The sequence below is a fragment of the Linepithema humile genome, chromosome 4 (genome assembly GCF_040581485.1).
Source record: "Linepithema humile isolate Giens D197 chromosome 4, Lhum_UNIL_v1.0, whole genome shotgun sequence".
Taxonomy (NCBI): Eukaryota; Metazoa; Arthropoda; class Insecta; order Hymenoptera; family Formicidae; genus Linepithema; species Linepithema humile.
Genome location: NC_090131.1, coordinates 15,094,082 through 15,112,476, shown reverse-complemented (window position 1 = coordinate 15,112,476; position 18,395 = coordinate 15,094,082). Strand labels below are relative to the sequence as shown.

General features: G+C 33.4%; 2 protein-coding genes across 7 annotated transcripts in view; one reads left to right on the top strand and one right to left on the bottom strand.

Moving 5' to 3' along the window:
* The window catches only part of LOC105676863 (uncharacterized), a 137,891-nt gene extending 121,270 nt beyond the window's left edge, over window positions 1-16,621 (top strand). For 2 of the 3 annotated variants that reach the window (XM_012375063.2, XM_012375062.2), the window contains exons 3-14: window positions 10,987-11,081; window positions 11,449-11,552; window positions 11,620-11,766; window positions 11,846-11,975; window positions 12,721-12,933; window positions 14,124-14,224; window positions 14,310-14,603; window positions 14,721-15,079; window positions 15,243-15,399; window positions 15,644-15,770; window positions 15,852-16,025; window positions 16,133-16,621. In XM_012375063.2, the coding sequence (XP_012230486.1) occupies window positions 11,478-11,552; window positions 11,620-11,766; window positions 11,846-11,975; window positions 12,721-12,933; window positions 14,124-14,224; window positions 14,310-14,603; window positions 14,721-15,079; window positions 15,243-15,399; window positions 15,644-15,770; window positions 15,852-16,025; window positions 16,133-16,311 (1,956 nt within the window). In that variant the 5' untranslated portion in view covers window positions 10,987-11,081; window positions 11,449-11,477 and the 3' untranslated portion in view covers window positions 16,312-16,621. Of the gene's footprint in view, window positions 1-10,140; window positions 10,747-10,986; window positions 11,082-11,448; window positions 11,553-11,619; window positions 11,767-11,845; window positions 11,976-12,720; window positions 12,934-14,123; window positions 14,225-14,309; window positions 14,604-14,720; window positions 15,080-15,242; window positions 15,400-15,643; window positions 15,771-15,851; window positions 16,026-16,132 lie in introns of those variants that run through there. The other variant, XM_012375061.2, reaches the window with a different exon arrangement.
* On the bottom strand, window positions 1,200-18,118 carry LOC105676861 (uncharacterized). Of its 4 annotated transcripts, XM_067353302.1 has the most exons (10): window positions 17,944-18,117; window positions 17,436-17,786; window positions 8,805-9,239; window positions 6,406-8,183; window positions 5,632-6,117; window positions 3,768-3,945; window positions 3,158-3,612; window positions 2,682-3,048; window positions 2,257-2,584; window positions 1,200-2,170 (listed from the first exon to the last, which is right to left on the bottom strand). In XM_067353302.1, exons 2-10 carry the CDS (start codon window positions 17,566-17,568, stop codon window positions 1,909-1,911), a joined length of 4,422 nt encoding a protein of 1,473 aa, XP_067209403.1. In that variant the 5' UTR covers window positions 17,569-17,786; window positions 17,944-18,117; the 3' UTR covers window positions 1,200-1,908. The 4 variants fall into 4 exon arrangements, with proteins under 4 accessions (XP_067209403.1, XP_012230481.1, XP_012230480.1 ...); XM_012375058.2 differs by having other exon boundaries at window positions 3,768-3,918; window positions 17,436-18,118; XM_012375057.2 differs by having other exon boundaries at window positions 17,436-18,117.
* Window positions 18,119-18,395: the final 277 nt, after the last annotated feature.

Sequence of the window (18,395 nt, the reverse complement as noted above, 5' to 3'; positions counted from 1 at the left end):
TCTAATATAGCAAATTTCACATGAATTTCGCACGGAGAATGTTATTTCTATAAGCGCACAAGTGCATACATATGTTAATATATCTCTCCTAGAAATTATATTTAGAAGAAACATCATTCGAAGAGAGAAGAAATATGTAGATTATGAAATTTCCTCACCAAAAACGTTTGAAAATGCTGGATATACGAGAAGTGACGCAAAACTTTTTACGGCGCAATATACATGCAAAGAAATTCAGACATCTTTATAGGTTCAATTATGTAGATTTCGATTCTTAAGCTTGGATACTTTTTGGGTAGAATTACATCGATATTGATGTAGTAAGAAAAAAAGTACATAGATTTTATGCGATGTTATAGTTTCTTAAATCTTGTTATAATTTGACGAAATTACGAAAAGATTGATGTACAACGTGACTTTCCGTGTGCATGATTATTCGCGTGACAATATAGGTTCGGCCGTACGTATTAAACGCCGTCACGTAAAAGCCGGCACTTAATTTCCCCGCAATTATAACGTATGCGGGTCACCGTGAAACGTGCCGACCGAAAAATTCTACGTCGAAAGATTTGAAGGAAACATATTTCAAAGTCAGCCTGGCTAGATGGTGAGGATATAAAATAGCAGTCGATCAGCAACGTCAACTTTACGGATCGTGCCCACAGCGACCACAGTTGCATGTCGAAAGCGTCGGCCGTGCCTTTCGGAGCCGCTGAGAAGCCACGAAGTACCGCGAAAAACTTAGTTTTGCGAGGACGATAAATCATCTTGAAATTCGCCAGGACTGACAGCCATGTAGTTTTACGAGAGCCTGCACGCAAAATGCAAAACAGTCTCGAACCTGGTGGGCTTGCACCGCAATTAATTAGCGTTTCGTGATAGCCGTGCATGTGCCGAAGCGTTCCCTTTTTTTTCTCAGCCCCGCTAAAGCCGCTCGCGCGATAAGGTGACGCTATTCGCTGATCCGATTGGACATGTAACACCATTTTAAAGAACATATCGGCACTGCTCGGCTGCACGATGCCGAGAGATTATTGTCCAAGTTTCCCATAACTCTGTTACGTGCCACTATAGCCGCATACCTGCCATACACTTAAGAGTTAATACTACTGATATCAATGAAATAATGATTTCCGATAACATATGCGTAAATTTGTAAATCCAATTATGCGAGGGAAGAAAATTAACTCATGAAAATGTAAAAGAATATAGTAATTTATTAAAATACGCGCATACACGAGAGTCAAAGTTAGTATTTTTTATAATTTGCTATATAGCGAATTAGAAAAATTTATAATCTATTATATCTTTATTCAATTACGAACCGTATATTTACATGTTATTTCATTTACACGTTCTCGTCCCAGTATTTTTATCTTTTCTATTTAACATTCCACACGTACATATCTCCATTCACAAAACCACAATTACACACAGCCTAAATGTCAATAATATATTGAATGTTATATATTGAAAATATATACGAATATAGATATACGCAAATAAATATAAATTGTAATAGAAGATGGCCAATCGCTTGCACGTACTAATAAATTGAATTATAATACATATTTTTTCATTTACAGCTAATAATTGATTTGCTACAAACTAAAATTTATTAATAAGAAGAGAATCATAAAGGCCGATTTTATAATAGTACAATTACTATTTCATACACATATATTATAAATAATGGTTTGTGATAAAATTAAGAATAGTAGAATGATACTGTAAAATACAAAATTTGATTTGTCTGCATCCTATTTGTTTCTTTTAGAACGTTAAGTGCAATATTAGCATTAATTGTCCACTCTTTTCCTTATTTTGAATCAAAAACAAAATTAAATTTCCTTTAACGCGATTTAACTAATCACGTGGCACGTAGTTGTGAGAAAGATATCCTATCGATCATGATTTCGGTACAAAACCAGTCTTGGGTGGTGGGCCGACGGGTTTGCCGGTCATAGGCATCGTAGGATCTATTCCCATCGCAACGGGAACAGACGGTGTTCCTACGTTGCTATTACTGACTGATAAGGCTGAATACAAAGACGGCGAAGGAGATACTCTCTCGATTGACATGGTCTGCTGAGGAAGTTGAGCGTCAGTCTGGATACCTCTGGATCCATATATTTCCTTTAGTATCAAGAGCATAGTATCCTCAGATTCCCTGAAATTATAAAATTGATAGAACAAAAAAAAAATTAATATGCAGTACATATAATGCAACATATTTTTTATGGTGAATGTATTTACCAATAGCAGATATGACTTGTCAGAGCAAAAATATATTCGTTGATATATTCAAAAGGCGCTTCTTGAAGAACATAATCTATCCTTCGTCCACCATTGAGCTGTCCTATTTTTAAGTCAGCACCACCGTCATCGTTGTTTTGTTGATCTGATACGTTCGGCGTTTTCTGTAATTGTTCCTCGACAACTTTATCAATTTCGCGTTCCAGAGCTTGATTGTCCGGTTTGTGAAATAATGTTAGTTGATAGAAAGTGTTCCACGTGTGTTTCACAGAATCAAATATTTTTTGTTTCAAATCTGCTCCGACACGTGCCATCGTCTCCTTCAATTCTGAAAATTTATCAATAGACACATGAATTCTTTATGAAAGTTTATTATTATAGATTATTACACGCATTGTGGAAATAAATAAATAATTTTTACTTACCCAAATGCATTCTTTTTCTGCCTTTGTGATGTGGTATCAACATAGGTCGATACTTGGAAGCTTCAGGATTAATCAAAGACTCCACTCTGTAAGCTACCGGATCGAACGGATGAAAGATATTGAAGAAAGCCGGACAAGTTGGTAGAATAAAGTTTTCTCCGAGAGTGTCGATGCCTCGAACCGTTACAAACATGCCGATCGGACTGCCGAAAGCAAAGAAGGCACGTGGGTGAAAATTGAGTTGCGGATAATGTATGTAAGGTTGACCAGTGCCTGCAATGCCCATTACGTAACTGATTTTCCTACTAAGGCGCCTTTTAAGAATAGACGTAGGCATTGGCCGAATCGGTCCAATACTGTCATCTTCCTGCAACAGCAATTAATATTTTAGAGTTATTTCAAGATATATTTCTTTTTTTAAATATATATTGTAAAAAGCATACAAATTAATCAATTAACGGCCTTCTTTTACTTACACCTCCTTTATCGCTACCAACGTCATCATCGTTTCTCTTTTCATCTTCATCTTCTTCCTGAACGGGATTTTGATGGCACAATAGATCAAACATGATTAAACTACCCAACGAATGACCACCTAAGTATATTCCTCCGTCAAAGCTGGGATTTCTGTCTTTGAATAACGCATGCAATCTGTTCATCTCGCTTCCAACAGTGTGCATAATGGTCTGACAGTACGTAGGACTGGTGTAGAAAAGTACATCAAGCAAGGTATCATTGGTAAAATGCCGTAACTTTGGAATACTTTCCAACGTGATAGCTTGCAGCTTCTTGTCGATCCCCGTATCGTCGGAATGAAGCGTCGTGTGCCAAGAAATTGGCAGAACTTCTATCCTGCTAACAATTCCTTGCTCACTCGCTGTGCGATAATGAGACTGCACCAGTTGAAGTGAAATGCTTCGAAATTCATCAACTGTAAAAGAAAAACTTTATATGTAGACATTTGTATCAAGAGACTTGGTGAGAATTTATTTTAGTTTAATAATAAAACCAATTCATACTTAATTAATATTAAAAAAAAAAACTTAATTTAGTCTAACTTAATATTTAAAAAATTTTATAACTCACCAACTTCTTCTACAGTGCGGAATTTCAAATCACACACGCTACCTATACCGTGAACAAGGAATAGAAGATGATCCACTTTTTCGGGCTCACCCTCCTCTATGTGGAATTCATCCACTCCTCTTTTAACGACTCTAGGTCTACTTGTAGCACCCTGTAAATATGTACTGTCCTCTGAGCCCTGTACAAAATTAGGACTCGACATATCAAACAGAACCATGCGTATAATATTTGAAATCTACACATCTTGAACGATAAAAGTAATTTAATTTTTAAAAAATAAGATTTTTTTAAAGTGACAACAGACAATGTAAGATTAATTAAATGTGTTTTAAGAAATGTTTATGATTTTGAGCATTATTATTACTGCGTTTTTAATTAAAATTTATAAATCAAAATCAATTGTACAAAATAAAATATAACTTTGAATAAATCACATGCGATCAAAATGATGAAACAAAGTTGATATTAATTCTTCCATTCAATATGAAATAAGAACGCAATACAAAGACTTCTTTATTACGAAAAAAAATTATTATCTAAGTAATGAAACATTTTGGCCCAATTTCGGAATTTCCTCAACGGTCCTCAGTCTGACGACATTGCAACTGATAAGATAGTCCACGTGGACTTGACAAGCGGCTCACTTTCTAACGCGCCAGTGGCGTAATCAGGGACAACGAGATTGGGGACCTTACACTGAGGGTGTAAACATGAAAAAAAAAGGTAAAAGAATACACCAAGTACACGCGTTTGTCAGAACATCATATAATGTTGTCATAATTATATAATGTTCTGACAAACGCGTGTACTTTATACATGTTTTTACCCTTTTTTTTAAAGATATTGTAATAGTGTATATACACGTTGATTCTTATTAATGACATCACCGACGTGTAGGAAAGTGACAGCCGGTCGTCAAGTTCAAGTAGACAATTGCAATCCCGCTAGACAATACGAAATGTTTAATTTAGACTTTTTTTCGCGCTCTTTGACATCCGCGCTGTGGCTAAAGAAAATGAAAGTAGGATCGTCGCACGTTATTAACGATTCAACGTGTTGATATTCATCATCGTAATTGCCGAAAAAACTATCGGTTTCACTGTGAGTTGTCAGAATTCGTGACTGTCTTTTTAGGCCACTCTTAGCACGTCTTTATAAAAACTCGCAACTCTCACTCAAATCGTCTCTCAGTCGCTCCTCTCTTACGGCTCGCGTCTGTTTGTTACACGTCACCGCTTCTCAAACGTTTCGCTGTTACACAACACGTGTGATCAACTCTATTTTCGATATCCTCAATATCCAATCAATATACATATATTAAATTCAAAATATTCAAATTTCATAATTATGATACAAGTAATTAACTTAAATATTCAATTTAATGTAAAGTTTTTTTTCCATTGAATATATTTTGCATTAAATGGAAGAGTTAAATTTTATGTGTAACTTATCATGTTTATTAGTTGGCTTTTATAGGCATATAAAATATATAATACTATATATACACACAAAATAATATTTTAATATATGCCTATAAAAGTCAACTAAACATGAAAAAAAAGGTAAAAGAAGTACACGTATTTGTCAGAACATTATATAATTATGACATTATATAATGTTCTGACAAACGCGTGTAATTGATGTATGTTTTTACCTTTTTTTTTTAAAGTATTGTAATAGTGTATATACACGTTGCACTTTGATTCTTATTAATTATATTTTTTAAAATCTTCCTTATTTTTTTTCTCAAATATATGGAATTTTTATTATAAAATTCTAATTAAATATTTTTAAAATACAAAACTTCTTCAATTAATATCAATTTTGTTTCATCAGTTTGATTGCACGTGGCTTATTTACTCACCGCGCTATTTCCCCAAGATCCTGCCAACTCGGGAGACGTCGGTTGCAAATAATGAACCTGAACTGTAGCGCTGTGGAAGACAATGTACTCTCCGTTATTCAGTTCAATTTTTCGGTTCCAATTATTCGTGAGGCATGCCTGCTTGTACTCCTCCTCGAGTTTTGCAGCGGTGGTCTCGTTGTAAGGAACATATCTTGATTCGGTTGCTCCTTTGAAAAACCAAGAACATCGTCTAACTTCACTGGATGCGCCGGTCCAGTAAACGGGCACTCTTTGACGGCGCAAGATATCAACATCATAACGGCCGCCATCAGTAGCCACTATTGTTTCAGGCGTAATATCGCTGGAATTGTGAGCATTTTCTAACTTTAAGCTATCCTGCATGGAGAACGGAAGCCATAGCGTTTTGCTCTCCACTTCCTTGCGATAGAACCAATGATGGTATATCGGTCTATATTGCATACACTTATCGGAAGATCCAGAGGCCTAAAAATATTTATTTATTTTGAGTAAATACTGCGATGTTTTGGACAATGCACTAATTCAAAGTATAGCTAACTAATTAATTCTGTGCTAACGTAAATATAAATGTAAACACTCTATGTAGAAAATTTATTAAAAAACATATTTGTATCTCAAATAATTATTGATTAAAATAATGAAGAAAACTTATCAATAATTAATTTCTACTGTTTGTTTACAAAATCTTATCAGCCACTCTTTCGTTAATCTTATAAATATACAAAGATATAAAATCTGCAAGATATCTCTTACCCAATTTTGGAAACTTGGTGGGACAGTATCCGGCGTGCTGCGATTAGTCGGTGAATTAACCGACATTTGAACAGGATTGAGTGTGGCTGATCCAGTCGGTTCAGGCACTGTCGTTGCCATCGAGACGGCAGAAGGATATGCGGAATTATTTTCAGGAGTAGTGTAGAATTGCTGCTGTCCACTGGTACTCCCGTAAAAATGCGGATTTTGATACGATTGTTGTTGAGGAGAATGTTGGTTGTACGTTTGTGGAAAAGCCGATTGTGTAGGAAGTTCATTCGCAAATTGAGTTGGGTTATAAAATATCGGTGGCGGTTGTGGTGGTTGGCTGGGCGCAGTATATATCTGACTGCTGTACGCCGATTGATTGGATGCACTGTTTAATACCTGCTGCTGAGAAGATTGATCGGCACTCCAAACTGACATACAAGCCGTTGAGTCGATTGGAATCGAGCTCGTGGAGACAATCGCTTTAGAGTTAAATGCAGATGTTTCTTGTAACTGATTTTTTGCCGCATCAATTACCGTTTGGTCAAAACTCGCATTTTTATCCTGATACGAAGGATTCGAAAATTGGTCCGCTTTTGGTGCAGACACACAGTGCGCCTCAACAAACGCAGTTGCGGACTGCGGCGGAGGAGGATAGAAATTGGTTTGTTGCGAAAGTGGGATGGGAGGTACGTAATTTAAACTCGATTTTTGGTCTGCAGGTTTTACATCGAAAGCGGAAATCGATGCAAATATCGGTGGCGCTTGGTAAAGTTGTCGAGACGGATGTGCGTCCGACTTATCTGCTTTAGTATCTGTTAAAACTGAATTGTTATCAGCTGTGTGTACTTCCGAGGAGGTCACTGATTGCGTCGCTGGCTCTTGCCCAAGAAACACGTCACTCCAAGTATCACTTCCAGATTGAGCTGTTTTCACTTCGGTATCGTTTAACTTTATCTCGTATAATTTATCGATAGACTCATTCGTAGCCTGCAATGTCTCGCTCTGTGGTTTCAAAGATTTCGCTGATTCAGCAGCGGATGTAATTTTATTAATAACTTCCAAAGAAGCTCTGGAGGTTGCTTCGCCAGAAGGATCTTCCTTCTGTTCTACAAGCAAATGTTCCAATTTCTCTGTCACCTTCGCAGCTGATATTGGCGCAAATGTCGTCTCGATCTCGCCTGATATCAATGTTGGTTTAATCACAGATTCTACAGACGTGTCGAAAGTATTGTTTTTCGAAACTTCTTCTGGCAAATTTAGCTGATTAGGTGCTTTAAGCGCAGCTTCCGGTTTGTCTGAATTAGGCAAAATTGGTAAGAGATCTTGGCTCGGCGAGAGGCCAGGAAACGAAACGTTCGCCGGAGTATTCTGTGGCGTTGCAGGCTCCGGTGCGCGTGGAGGTATTGCTCTAGATAACGATTTAGAAGCAATTTGCGTAGGTGTGGAAAAATTGTCAGAAAATGGATTCTGATTTGCGAACGGATTTGTAGACGGATTATGTACCACTCCTGCGACTGGACTGGATCGAAATGAGCTATAAGGAGAAATATTCCGCTCAAGTGTCAGACTTTTCTCAAGCGAGGAATTGGGCTGCTGTACGCTAGAGCTGCTATCTTGTGATCCATCTGACTGATATGGATTCAAGATGCTTGGCGACGCGGACACATTTTGATTAGGAAAGAACGTCTGTACCGCCGGGTTCGAATATGGCTTCGCGTTGTTCGACGTTAGATCGGGCGGAGGTGCATACTTCATGCGTCGATTACCGAGCCGATAGGAAATGGGCACTGTAACAAAAAATAATGTGATTAAAGCACTGAATAAATATTCTTGTAATATAATAATAGTACAAACTTCAAAAAATTAATTACATATGCACAAGCACGTTGCAAACATTTAAAATTCGACAATACTTATGTATAAAGGCTTCAATGGTATAAATCAACACAAGAAAATAAAAGACAAAATGAGTCGAGTTGGTTGTTATTACATGTATTTGACTTTTTTTAATCGATTGTAAACAACGCAAAATAATTTTAATTCATTGCCGAATTAATTTGAGGATGCGTACGACACAACTTTTATGATTTATGACTATGCGAATTTTATTTTACTAAGTTATTACACCGAAGAAGGCCTGATAGAGGCAGAAACGTTTGTTGTTTACAATCGATTAAAAAAAGTCAAATATATGTAATAACAACCAACTCGGCTCGTTTTGCCTTTCATTTTTTTGTATTGATTTAAAATTCGCCTTGAGAAATGTTTTACGTATGTAATAATGCATTATGTACGAATTACATTACGTACATCAGATTTTCTATACCGAGTTGCTTATTGATACGAAAATTTTATTTATATCTATTGAAACGCAATTTTAAAATTATTGATTAATTTTAAACACTCACCGTGTGCAGGCTGAGATAAACTAGGTGGAACTGTAGGTAGCGGACGATTGGGTATCGTACCAGTGGAACCGAAAGCAGCAGACTCTGACGAGTTTGTATTTCGAAAATCCTGAGGATTAGTCGCTAAGAATCTTGGTATTTCCGACTCAGAACTCTGATCTCTTTGCGACAATATGTAAGGATTGTGTGTCGCTCCGCTAGTATTCTCAGATGCCTGACTTATTTGCAATCCCGAAGAGTTGGTTTTAGTTGATGACAACGACGGTATGGAAGAAAAGATTGATGTGAAATATCCCGGTTTCGTTGGCTGATTTGTCGTATCCTTGATCTCCCTTGGCGGCGGAAACACACTCGTAGAATTCTCAGACAGCCTTGATGGAGTTTGAGATTGAACATTCACTGACTCTTGACCTATGAAGTTATCGAGTTCGGCATCTGGGAAAAGAACAAAAAGTATCTGTTTAACTCACTTGTCAATTTTATTTTAAACAATGTTATACCTTATTAGCATACTTTTCTATTTTATATTATTAAAAGTATTACTGGATATAAAGCGATATTCAAGGTGATATAATTATGACAGAAACTACGTCTTATGTGGAAAACATTAATATTATATTTAATGGAATAAATGCTTTTTTCAAAATTTGGACAAGAAATTGTTGGAAATTGATAGAATAAATTCGTTGAATAATTCTTAAGTAATCGAATGTAATATAATAAAACTTCTTTTTCAAGACGACTAAATTCTTCAGCAGATTATTCACGATTTGTCAATATTGGACAGGATGCAATGAACGTAAGACCCAATGACGAAGATAATACTAGGTAATGCTAGCCGACAGGGACTACTTTTACCTTTTTACGTAATTGATTAGACGAACTTAGAATCACCGGTATTTTTACGTTGACATATATACGGCGCATGTGCCTAGATTTAAGTATAATTCACAATTATTAACAATCAAATGATATCTGCTACATGATATGGAATAGAAAACTCGTATCAGTTTACAAACATTTGATGTAGATACGTCATTGGATACTAATTTTCATAAAAATAATTAAATTATTAAAAGAACGGATAATCTACACACTAATAAAAATAATTTGTATTTATTTTCAATAGAAATAAATTTATTGTTGTTATACATAATAAAAAATAGTAATATTATATTATATTTATTATATTATATTATGATATATTATATTATATTATATTTATAAATATTATATTTAATACAAAGATTGAAAATATTTTTAAATTGAAGTGTTTTAATTATCAGTGAAAACAGAAAGGTGTTTTATATAAAAAAAGCAATTGATAAAATTTGAAATAAAGATAAAACAAATATACTATCTCGTAAATATTAAAGTTATAATTTTTATCAGCATAAAATATTTAATCGATTGTAAAATCAGTGTGTGAAACACTATATTTACTCAACCATTGTGCATTAAGCTTTACCTATAACAGGACACCTTTAATTGTGCAACGACGCACGTTAACGCCCAGATTTACTTTTGCGTTTCTGTTATCATGTAACTGAGAACACGTTACTCTTCTGTAAACTTGAACGAAACTTTATAAGTACGCCGCACATTTTTACGTCGAGTCTTTCGTTTGAGCTTTTTCCTACGGCCACGTTATGAGATCGCGCGTGTTCCAACTTTATGTGACGTGCTATTTAATTTGCATTTTATGCAAAAATGTATTCAGTGAATCCAAAGTTTTCATATCAATTAACGAAGCTTTTGAACCGGATGCGAAAATGCCTAAGATAGAGGATACGCAAATCGAGAAATCAATCAAGATGGAAACGAGACTAAATGGAATTATTTTGAAGAATGATTCACCTGAGCCTGAAACTTCGCGAGAATTTCCGCTTTTGGAGGCGAAAACTTTGAATAATTTAGAAAATGTAATATGTTCTAAGAGAGAGTACGTTAATAATTTGAATAATATACAATATAGATTAAACAATAAATAAAAATGTTTTGCATTATAATAATAATAAATATATTTAGATAAAACTTTTTTTTTTAAGATAGTGTTTAGTCATTTGTACGTATATTTTATTGAGATTGAGATGCAATCTATATATAGAAATATAAAACAGTAGAATATTGTTTTAAAAAAAATCAGTTTTTGGAATAAAAATAATAAAAAAATATTTCATAGGTATTGCATACAAGAGCTGGAGACAACTGACAAAGATAATTTCTTTGAGGATATCACTCTTTCCTGGTCATTCTCTGGAAATTACAGCGAAGGAGGTAATAATCTGAATATAACGATATAACGTAAATGAATTTTTTTTCCAAGTTATCAATATTATTGACTATGTTTATCGCATACAAATACTGACGTAAAGAGGTTTCACAAATCTTTTGCTATTAGTTATTAGTTTCCAATTTTGTTTTGACGATAAATCATGACGTACAATTAAACATTTATCTATCTAAAATTTTATCGTACAGTGAAAACAATGGTAATCTTGTTATAAAGAATATGTTAAATAAAAATATTAATGGCAAAGTAGCCAATCCTTTTTAATAATACAAGCATATAATTATGTTTAAATAACAAATATATGATTTATGGAAATAAATGGTAAAAATATAATTTTTTATATTGTTTTAGGTAACCTATCATTAGAAAATAGCCCGAATATGAAGATATTAAAACATATACCAGCCAATAATAGAAGTTCAACACACACACATACAATCTTCGATAATTGCCAAGTAAGTAATTTTTAAAAATCATTAATCTAATCTGTCATGCATATCATTATGTGCTTATTATTTATAGATTTATCTCAATTTGGGCTGTAACATTGTAAATGTAGAAAAAAATTTGATTAATGAACACAACAAATTTTACTCAAAATCAGAATTTAATCATCAAAGCATTGAGACTTTCGAGAATTTCTTTTCGGGTATTATTTCAGAGTTTTCGGTAAGTAACAAAGATTAATATGTCCATAATGGAAAAGAATTGATCAAATATATATTTTCTTGTATATATATTATTATAGGAAAAATTAGTGCACAGAATTAATTTAAGCGGACACACTGAAACTAATTTCTACGTAGATGCCAATACAATTGGGATTATAATCAACATTTCGGGAAATCTTACACGTGCAGCTTTCACTATATCTTCAAGTAAGACATATTTTTTTATTTGTTTCTTAATATAAAAAAATGTGTTTTTATTGCAAAACAGAATCTTCTCATCTAAAATATTTTAGGAAATTTAACGATCAACTTTGTGTACGGTACATTCTAACTAATCTTTTTTCCGACAAACTTTGATATTTAGGATAGCAATAGAGTTATGATATTTAATGTTCTATAATGAGTAAGTGATATAATACATTAAATCAATAATGTCACATTCAAATTAAGCACTTCTCGGTATTTCTACAGCATCGGACAGTTACGACACAATTAAAAATAAATCATCTACATGACATTTTCTAGAAAGCGTAAGCGTTAATTTTTTCTTGACATTTTTCTTTTTCACTGACCCCATGAGATTATTAAACGCATTCCGTCACTCCGTAGAATCACTCACTACCGTTACACTCGATTTTGCCTAGCCTTTCTGTATCAAGGACAGTATCGACCGGATGGCTGCTTCTTTGTACACTCGTTGCGTAGCATCAAATCGCACGAGAAAATTTGTCTTCGCATTTATATTTTAATTTCATCCAATATAGAAGTAAACTTCTTATAATTAACAGTTAAATTCAATTAAAGACAATGCAAGAATAAAATTTCCCTTAACGCTGACTCGCGATTTTTTCATATCACCACCAAGATTTTATCACTAAGAGTTTCTTACTGTCCGAATTAGCGAAGTGTTAAATCCGAGAACAGTTTTCACTTTTAATACGCACGTCAACAGACAGAACGATGCAAAGGCCAGGAATAACAATGTCGTTGGCACATACGTATGACAAGAAAGGGGTGGCTATCGGCGCGCGCAACCTTTCAGGCGGGTGGTGCATGAAACTAACGGGGGTTACAAATTCAACGTACAGTTTCGATGTGGTCGCTTACTTTGAAACAAACGAGACAAGCACGAAGAATGAAATTATCGACATTAAGTCCACGAATGGTAAGCAAAATTACAATGTTGATACTATAATCATACGACCTGTACATGAAATTATAAATTTAATGCATATGTATTTGTAAAATAATTATATTGATATAAGAAAAAGACAACATGCACAAGTTAATTTTTTCTGCTTGTAAATGTAACAAATAAACAACACAAATTGTGCGCAGATATTCTCATTAGAAATATTTTCAGGTACTGATTCATTCATTAGAGCACTTTTGGCATAAAATTATTAAGCGTTAAAATTTAAAGATTTTATTGACGATTGATTGATTACCTCGTAAAAATATAAAGATTGCCAATATTATATTATTATCACAAAATAAAATAAATTACATATTAATATCACACTGCGCGTTTACTAATAAATAAAGAATCGTACAGAACTACAAATTAAATACAAAATTTATTTCACAATTTTATCACAATTATTCATTATTATCGAAACATATCACAACGGTATTACTTGCGTTTTTACGCATAAAATTAAAATAAAGAAGCCACTCACTCGTTATTTTCGCCGCAATTTAATTATCAGCACGAATTGCATTCGTGTTCACGCGTACTCTTCCGCAACTTCCAACTTCCTCGTAATACAACAGCCGTCTAACAACTGCCAACTCGTCGGTTTCTGGCTCGCGGATACATAAGATTGTGCAATTTACTCACTGCTCTTTGGTCACGGCTACTGCTCTGCCTCTCTCTGTCTCTCTTTTCTCTCTCTTTCATTCTCGCTGAATTTATATTCTGACGCACGCCACTCCGCGTGGGAAATAACACGAGAAAGTAAAAAAAAGAATTGTTTTTAATTATTTTCTCATCTTAAAATTTAAGACGCAACTAATCAAACCAAAACTAATCTAACGAAACCGGTATTTTAATCGTAAAAAATCTACAATTAAATTTACAAACATTTTTTAGTTGATTTACATAGTTACTTTGCCATTAAATTTCTCAAGATTGTGCCAACGTTATTATTATCTGTCATTTTATTTTTAATCTACGAAATATATGCTTGTTCTTATTATCACTATTTATTAAAATTAATTGTGGTTGAGAAATGGTCATAATTTGTTCAATGTTTCTCTTATATTTTCCACGCAACATCTTACAGTTTTATTATTTATTATGGTTGCACTATTACATTTAAAAATATATTATTATAAATTTTTATCGTTTTCCAGAATATACAAATTTCAATGAAAAAGAAGAAGAAGACATCATACTAAATAAAGCAAACGAAGCAATAATTAACAAAACTAGACAATTCAGTAAATTAGAAAAAGTAAGTTAAAAAAAACTATAATAAAATGCGATTATATCTAATCCTTAAAGTATATTTTTATTTAATCATTGTATATAATTTGCAGGAGTCTCGTAAAAGCAATGTCAACACAAATGATTTTACACTTTTAATTAATCCTGAAATAAATAAAAAGTCAAAGTTTGTGTTCGAAAGATCAGCAGAGAGAGAAATGATAAATCCTCGTCTTCTACATGGCAAAATTAATAATGATGAAACAGTCGACTTTTCTGATATGTCACTCTCGTCTAAGTCAATGGAAAACATAACAAATTATTTTATTTTACATAACAGGTCTTTAACGAGCTATGGTGATTTCAAAATTTCACAGAATATATTGAGCAACAAGAAAACAGCCCTGGTAAGACACATAAACTTTTATAAATTGAGAATATTAATTATTTTCATTATTTTACTAAAAATTATCAAAAATAGCTAATAAACATCATAGAAAATAAATAAAATCTTTACTGTACAGGAGAAACAGCAAAAAATTCAAGCGCGATCATCGGAAGTCGCGTCATTAAACGAAGATATTGACACAAATATGAAACCATCCACTTTCTCTAGTGAAACTATATTAACGCAAATGAAGGATAACGAGAATCAAGAACTTTCAGCGCTAGAATTTGCTAATAACGAACAGTTTTCTGAAAGAAAAAAGATGCTATTGGAAATATCGGCAAACAGTAACTTGATTGTTGTCCCCCCTTCCCAGTCGCCAGGAATACGTCACAGAGTAACTTTCGATTTACTCAACAGTTGTATTCTTCCCGTCAAATATGCTATTCGAGCGAAAAGTTCACCACTTCGAATCTATGCTATTCAACCGATATTGTAAGTAAATCAATTAAATTTGCTATATTGAACATATTAAAAGAAGTTATAGCATTATGGACTACATACCAAGATATCGTATTTTTATAAATATTTATATTTTTCCCATTTTTCAATGAATTTTTTTGATGAATATTTCTTGAATTTTTATACAATGATTTAGCATGTGGCTGTATCCAGGACAAAAAGGTCATGTAGCTGTCGATATCCTCGTACCATTCGGAACTCAAGACTTAGTTAACACGCTATCACTATCTATCGATGGTACGGAAATATCGGAAAAAACAGCATACATTTATGTTCGAAACTCGTTTTCCAAGGTAAACATAAGCAAAAATATGATAAATTATACATAACGATTTACAAAAATCTCACTCTTTTTTCTCACGGATTTTTCGAGATAAACTTGGAAATTACAATTCGAGAAAAATAATATAAAATAATACAAAATACAAATTCATTACATAGCTGTAATATTCTAAACTGTATGTTTGTATAAGAGTGCATTTTATGCCTATTTACTGCTTAATAGATCTTGTATTATCTATTTCTGTTTGCATTTAGAGCATTGATGATGTAAAACCAACAATTGAATATTCATTTAATAGTAACTGCGCTGGTAAATTGGACAAAAGTCGCTGCGATAAGACTCTTTGGAGTGCTGATATCATCGTTGAAGATTACGATTCAGGTAATCGACAGATATAAATAGATATAATAACAAACTAAAAATTTCTAATCAAATAATTAAATTTTGTTTTGTTTTATACAGGTTTAAAACGTGTACTATCGAGTCCAAATGAAATATATCCACGCAGTACTTTTATAAGTGGCACTAAAGAACGCATATCATTTACATATTGGTCAACATGTTGCTCTCCCACCGCTAAAATTACAGCAATTGACGTTTTTGATAATCGATATTCTCGTACTATTGATGTAACAGGTAATATATTTTATTATTATTATTAAAGATGTAATATAGAAATGACTATTATTGAAAATTATTGCAAACAAGTTCAAATGTCATTGGTAATAATTGTTTTTTTGTAGCATGGGACAATCTATCACAAGGAGAGATAGCAGCAATCACGCTTGGTGCATTACTTCTTCTTATTCTTTTGATACTGCTCATTGTTGCTATTGTATATTGCGTTCGTAGAAGAAGTAGTCATGAATTACCAAGATATAGCTCCAGACAACCTATTCGATCTGAGAGAACAAGTTTCTAACAACACACTTGTCAAACATCAGCTATATACATCATTGAAAATAGCAGAATAAACTTCCAATAATATTCTACATATATGTCAAAATATGTCAGAAAGAGAGTACATATAGCAAAGCATTTAATAAATTTCTGTATAAAAGTTAGTTTAATATTAACTCTATATCAGTTGTGCTTGTATGTCGGATTAACACTGGCATTTATTTTACTACCACCATATAGAAAAGTTTAGAATTTATAAAATATATATTTCTCATTTTTATGTAAAACTCATGTAAATCTAACAAAGAATAAAAATAATTTTGAGAATGTAATTTTGTTAAAAATTACTTTGAAAAATCTAACAAGTGATTGTAATACGAAATTGAACTAAAACATGTCGATTTGACATGTTGCGACACACAAATAAAAACATACATGTCATTGTGACGAGCAAATTGTTAAACATTGTAAAATATTAAATATTATGCAAATGCAAGCATTAAATTTTATGTAAGTGCAAATATTACAAGTGCAACGTGTTAAAAAGAAATCATAACTTTTTCTAGGTCATGTGTTGATCAAATAATTTGATTCTATAAAGCATAAGCTAACAGAGCATTTTTTCCAATATACTTATTGGTAGATTTTTCTATGTATTTTGAGGCTCTTCTTACAAATTAATTCACTTCCATACAAATTAGATGATATAAACTGTTAAAATCTAGATATAGGTTAATTCCATAAAACATAGAATGAAATCATTCTATATAAGCCTTGCTTCCGACAGACCATTGACATTTGACTTTTCTATTGCATATGCTTTGTTCAACTATGCAAATCTATTTGCAATGATCTGGATAAATGAAAATTTGTCTTACACAACACATTCCATCACTCCTTTCTGTAGTACCGACTGCGCGAACGATGGTCAGAATAACAGATGTTTGCTCATGAATGCATTTTATCCAAATGCACAAGCACGATACCGACAAGATTAAACACAGAATGATAAACAGAGTAAAAAGGTTACTTTTACATGAATTTCAGTTTCGAATCGATCGTCGTATGGTTTTCTGTGTTATCAGGTCGGGCACAATGTAAAATTTGCAGGTTGCTGAGCCCCGCCCAAGGCTTGAAGAAACTCACCATCTCGAAGCACGGCTGGCGTTGCGGGTGTGACTGGCATCAACAATGCGTTTTCCGTATAATTATCGAAAGGAAATCCCGGACCAGCAGCAGTCAACAACGGGTTTTTCACTTTACGCGGTGTACTGCTCATGTTCACAATAATGTCGGAGTACACGCTGGCACTGACATTAAGAGAGAGGATGAACACGTGGTCTCAACTGTTTTTTCAAATCTTCTCAACGATATTTCACAGTATTCAATCTTTCACGATCTTATTGTCCACGTAAGCACATGTATTTATCACAGCAGTTTGATAGTGAGTACGTCATTTCACGTTGCGCTTGCTCGTACACCAGGTCACACAAATGCCTTAACATATGAAGTTGCACGGGTGTCAAGGCATATCGAGTCGGCGTGTTCCGACTCTACATATTTTTACATCATGACTGGTTATGAACATAACGGCAATGCTGTTTTGGCTATTTCAAAGCAACTGGAGCAATTGATTGATATTATAAATATTAACCTTTATTTGTCAATTGCTCCAGTTGCTTTGAAACAGTCAAAACAGCTTTGCTGCTGTGTTCATAACCATAGTCATGATGTAAAAATATGTAGAGTCGGAACACGCCGACTCGATATGCCTTGACACCCGTGCAACTTCATATGTCAAGGCATTTGTGTGACCTGGTGTACGTTTCTAGAACACACTCATTTCGGATGACTGTCGATTTAGGAAGTTTCGTGCTCCAATTTTATATTGGTATTACATCGGTATAGCAGTAATCTCGCTCTCTTCATAAATCTTGAAATATTGTAAAGATTTGTTGAATTTATTGAATTTTATAGAGTAGACAAATGATAAAAAATATTTAATTCTGCAATCTTATGTTGTAATATATCTTTAACCTTGCCTTATAATTTGATATGGCGTTAAAACAAACTAAAATTCCCTATATTAATCAATATATGTCGGTT

Coding starts and splice junctions, on each gene's coding strand:
- LOC105676861 (XM_012375057.2), bottom strand. CDS start 17,568: ATGAGCAGTACACCGCGTAAAGTGAAAAACCCGTTGTTGACTGCTGCT. Junction 3,613..3,767: donor CCGCACTGTAGAAGAAGTTG/GTGAGTTATAAA, acceptor TTTCTTTTACAG/TTGATGAATTTCGAAGCATT. Junction 2,585..2,681: donor CAGAAAAAGAATGCATTTGG/GTAAGTAAAAAT, acceptor ATAAATTTTCAG/AATTGAAGGAGACGATGGCA.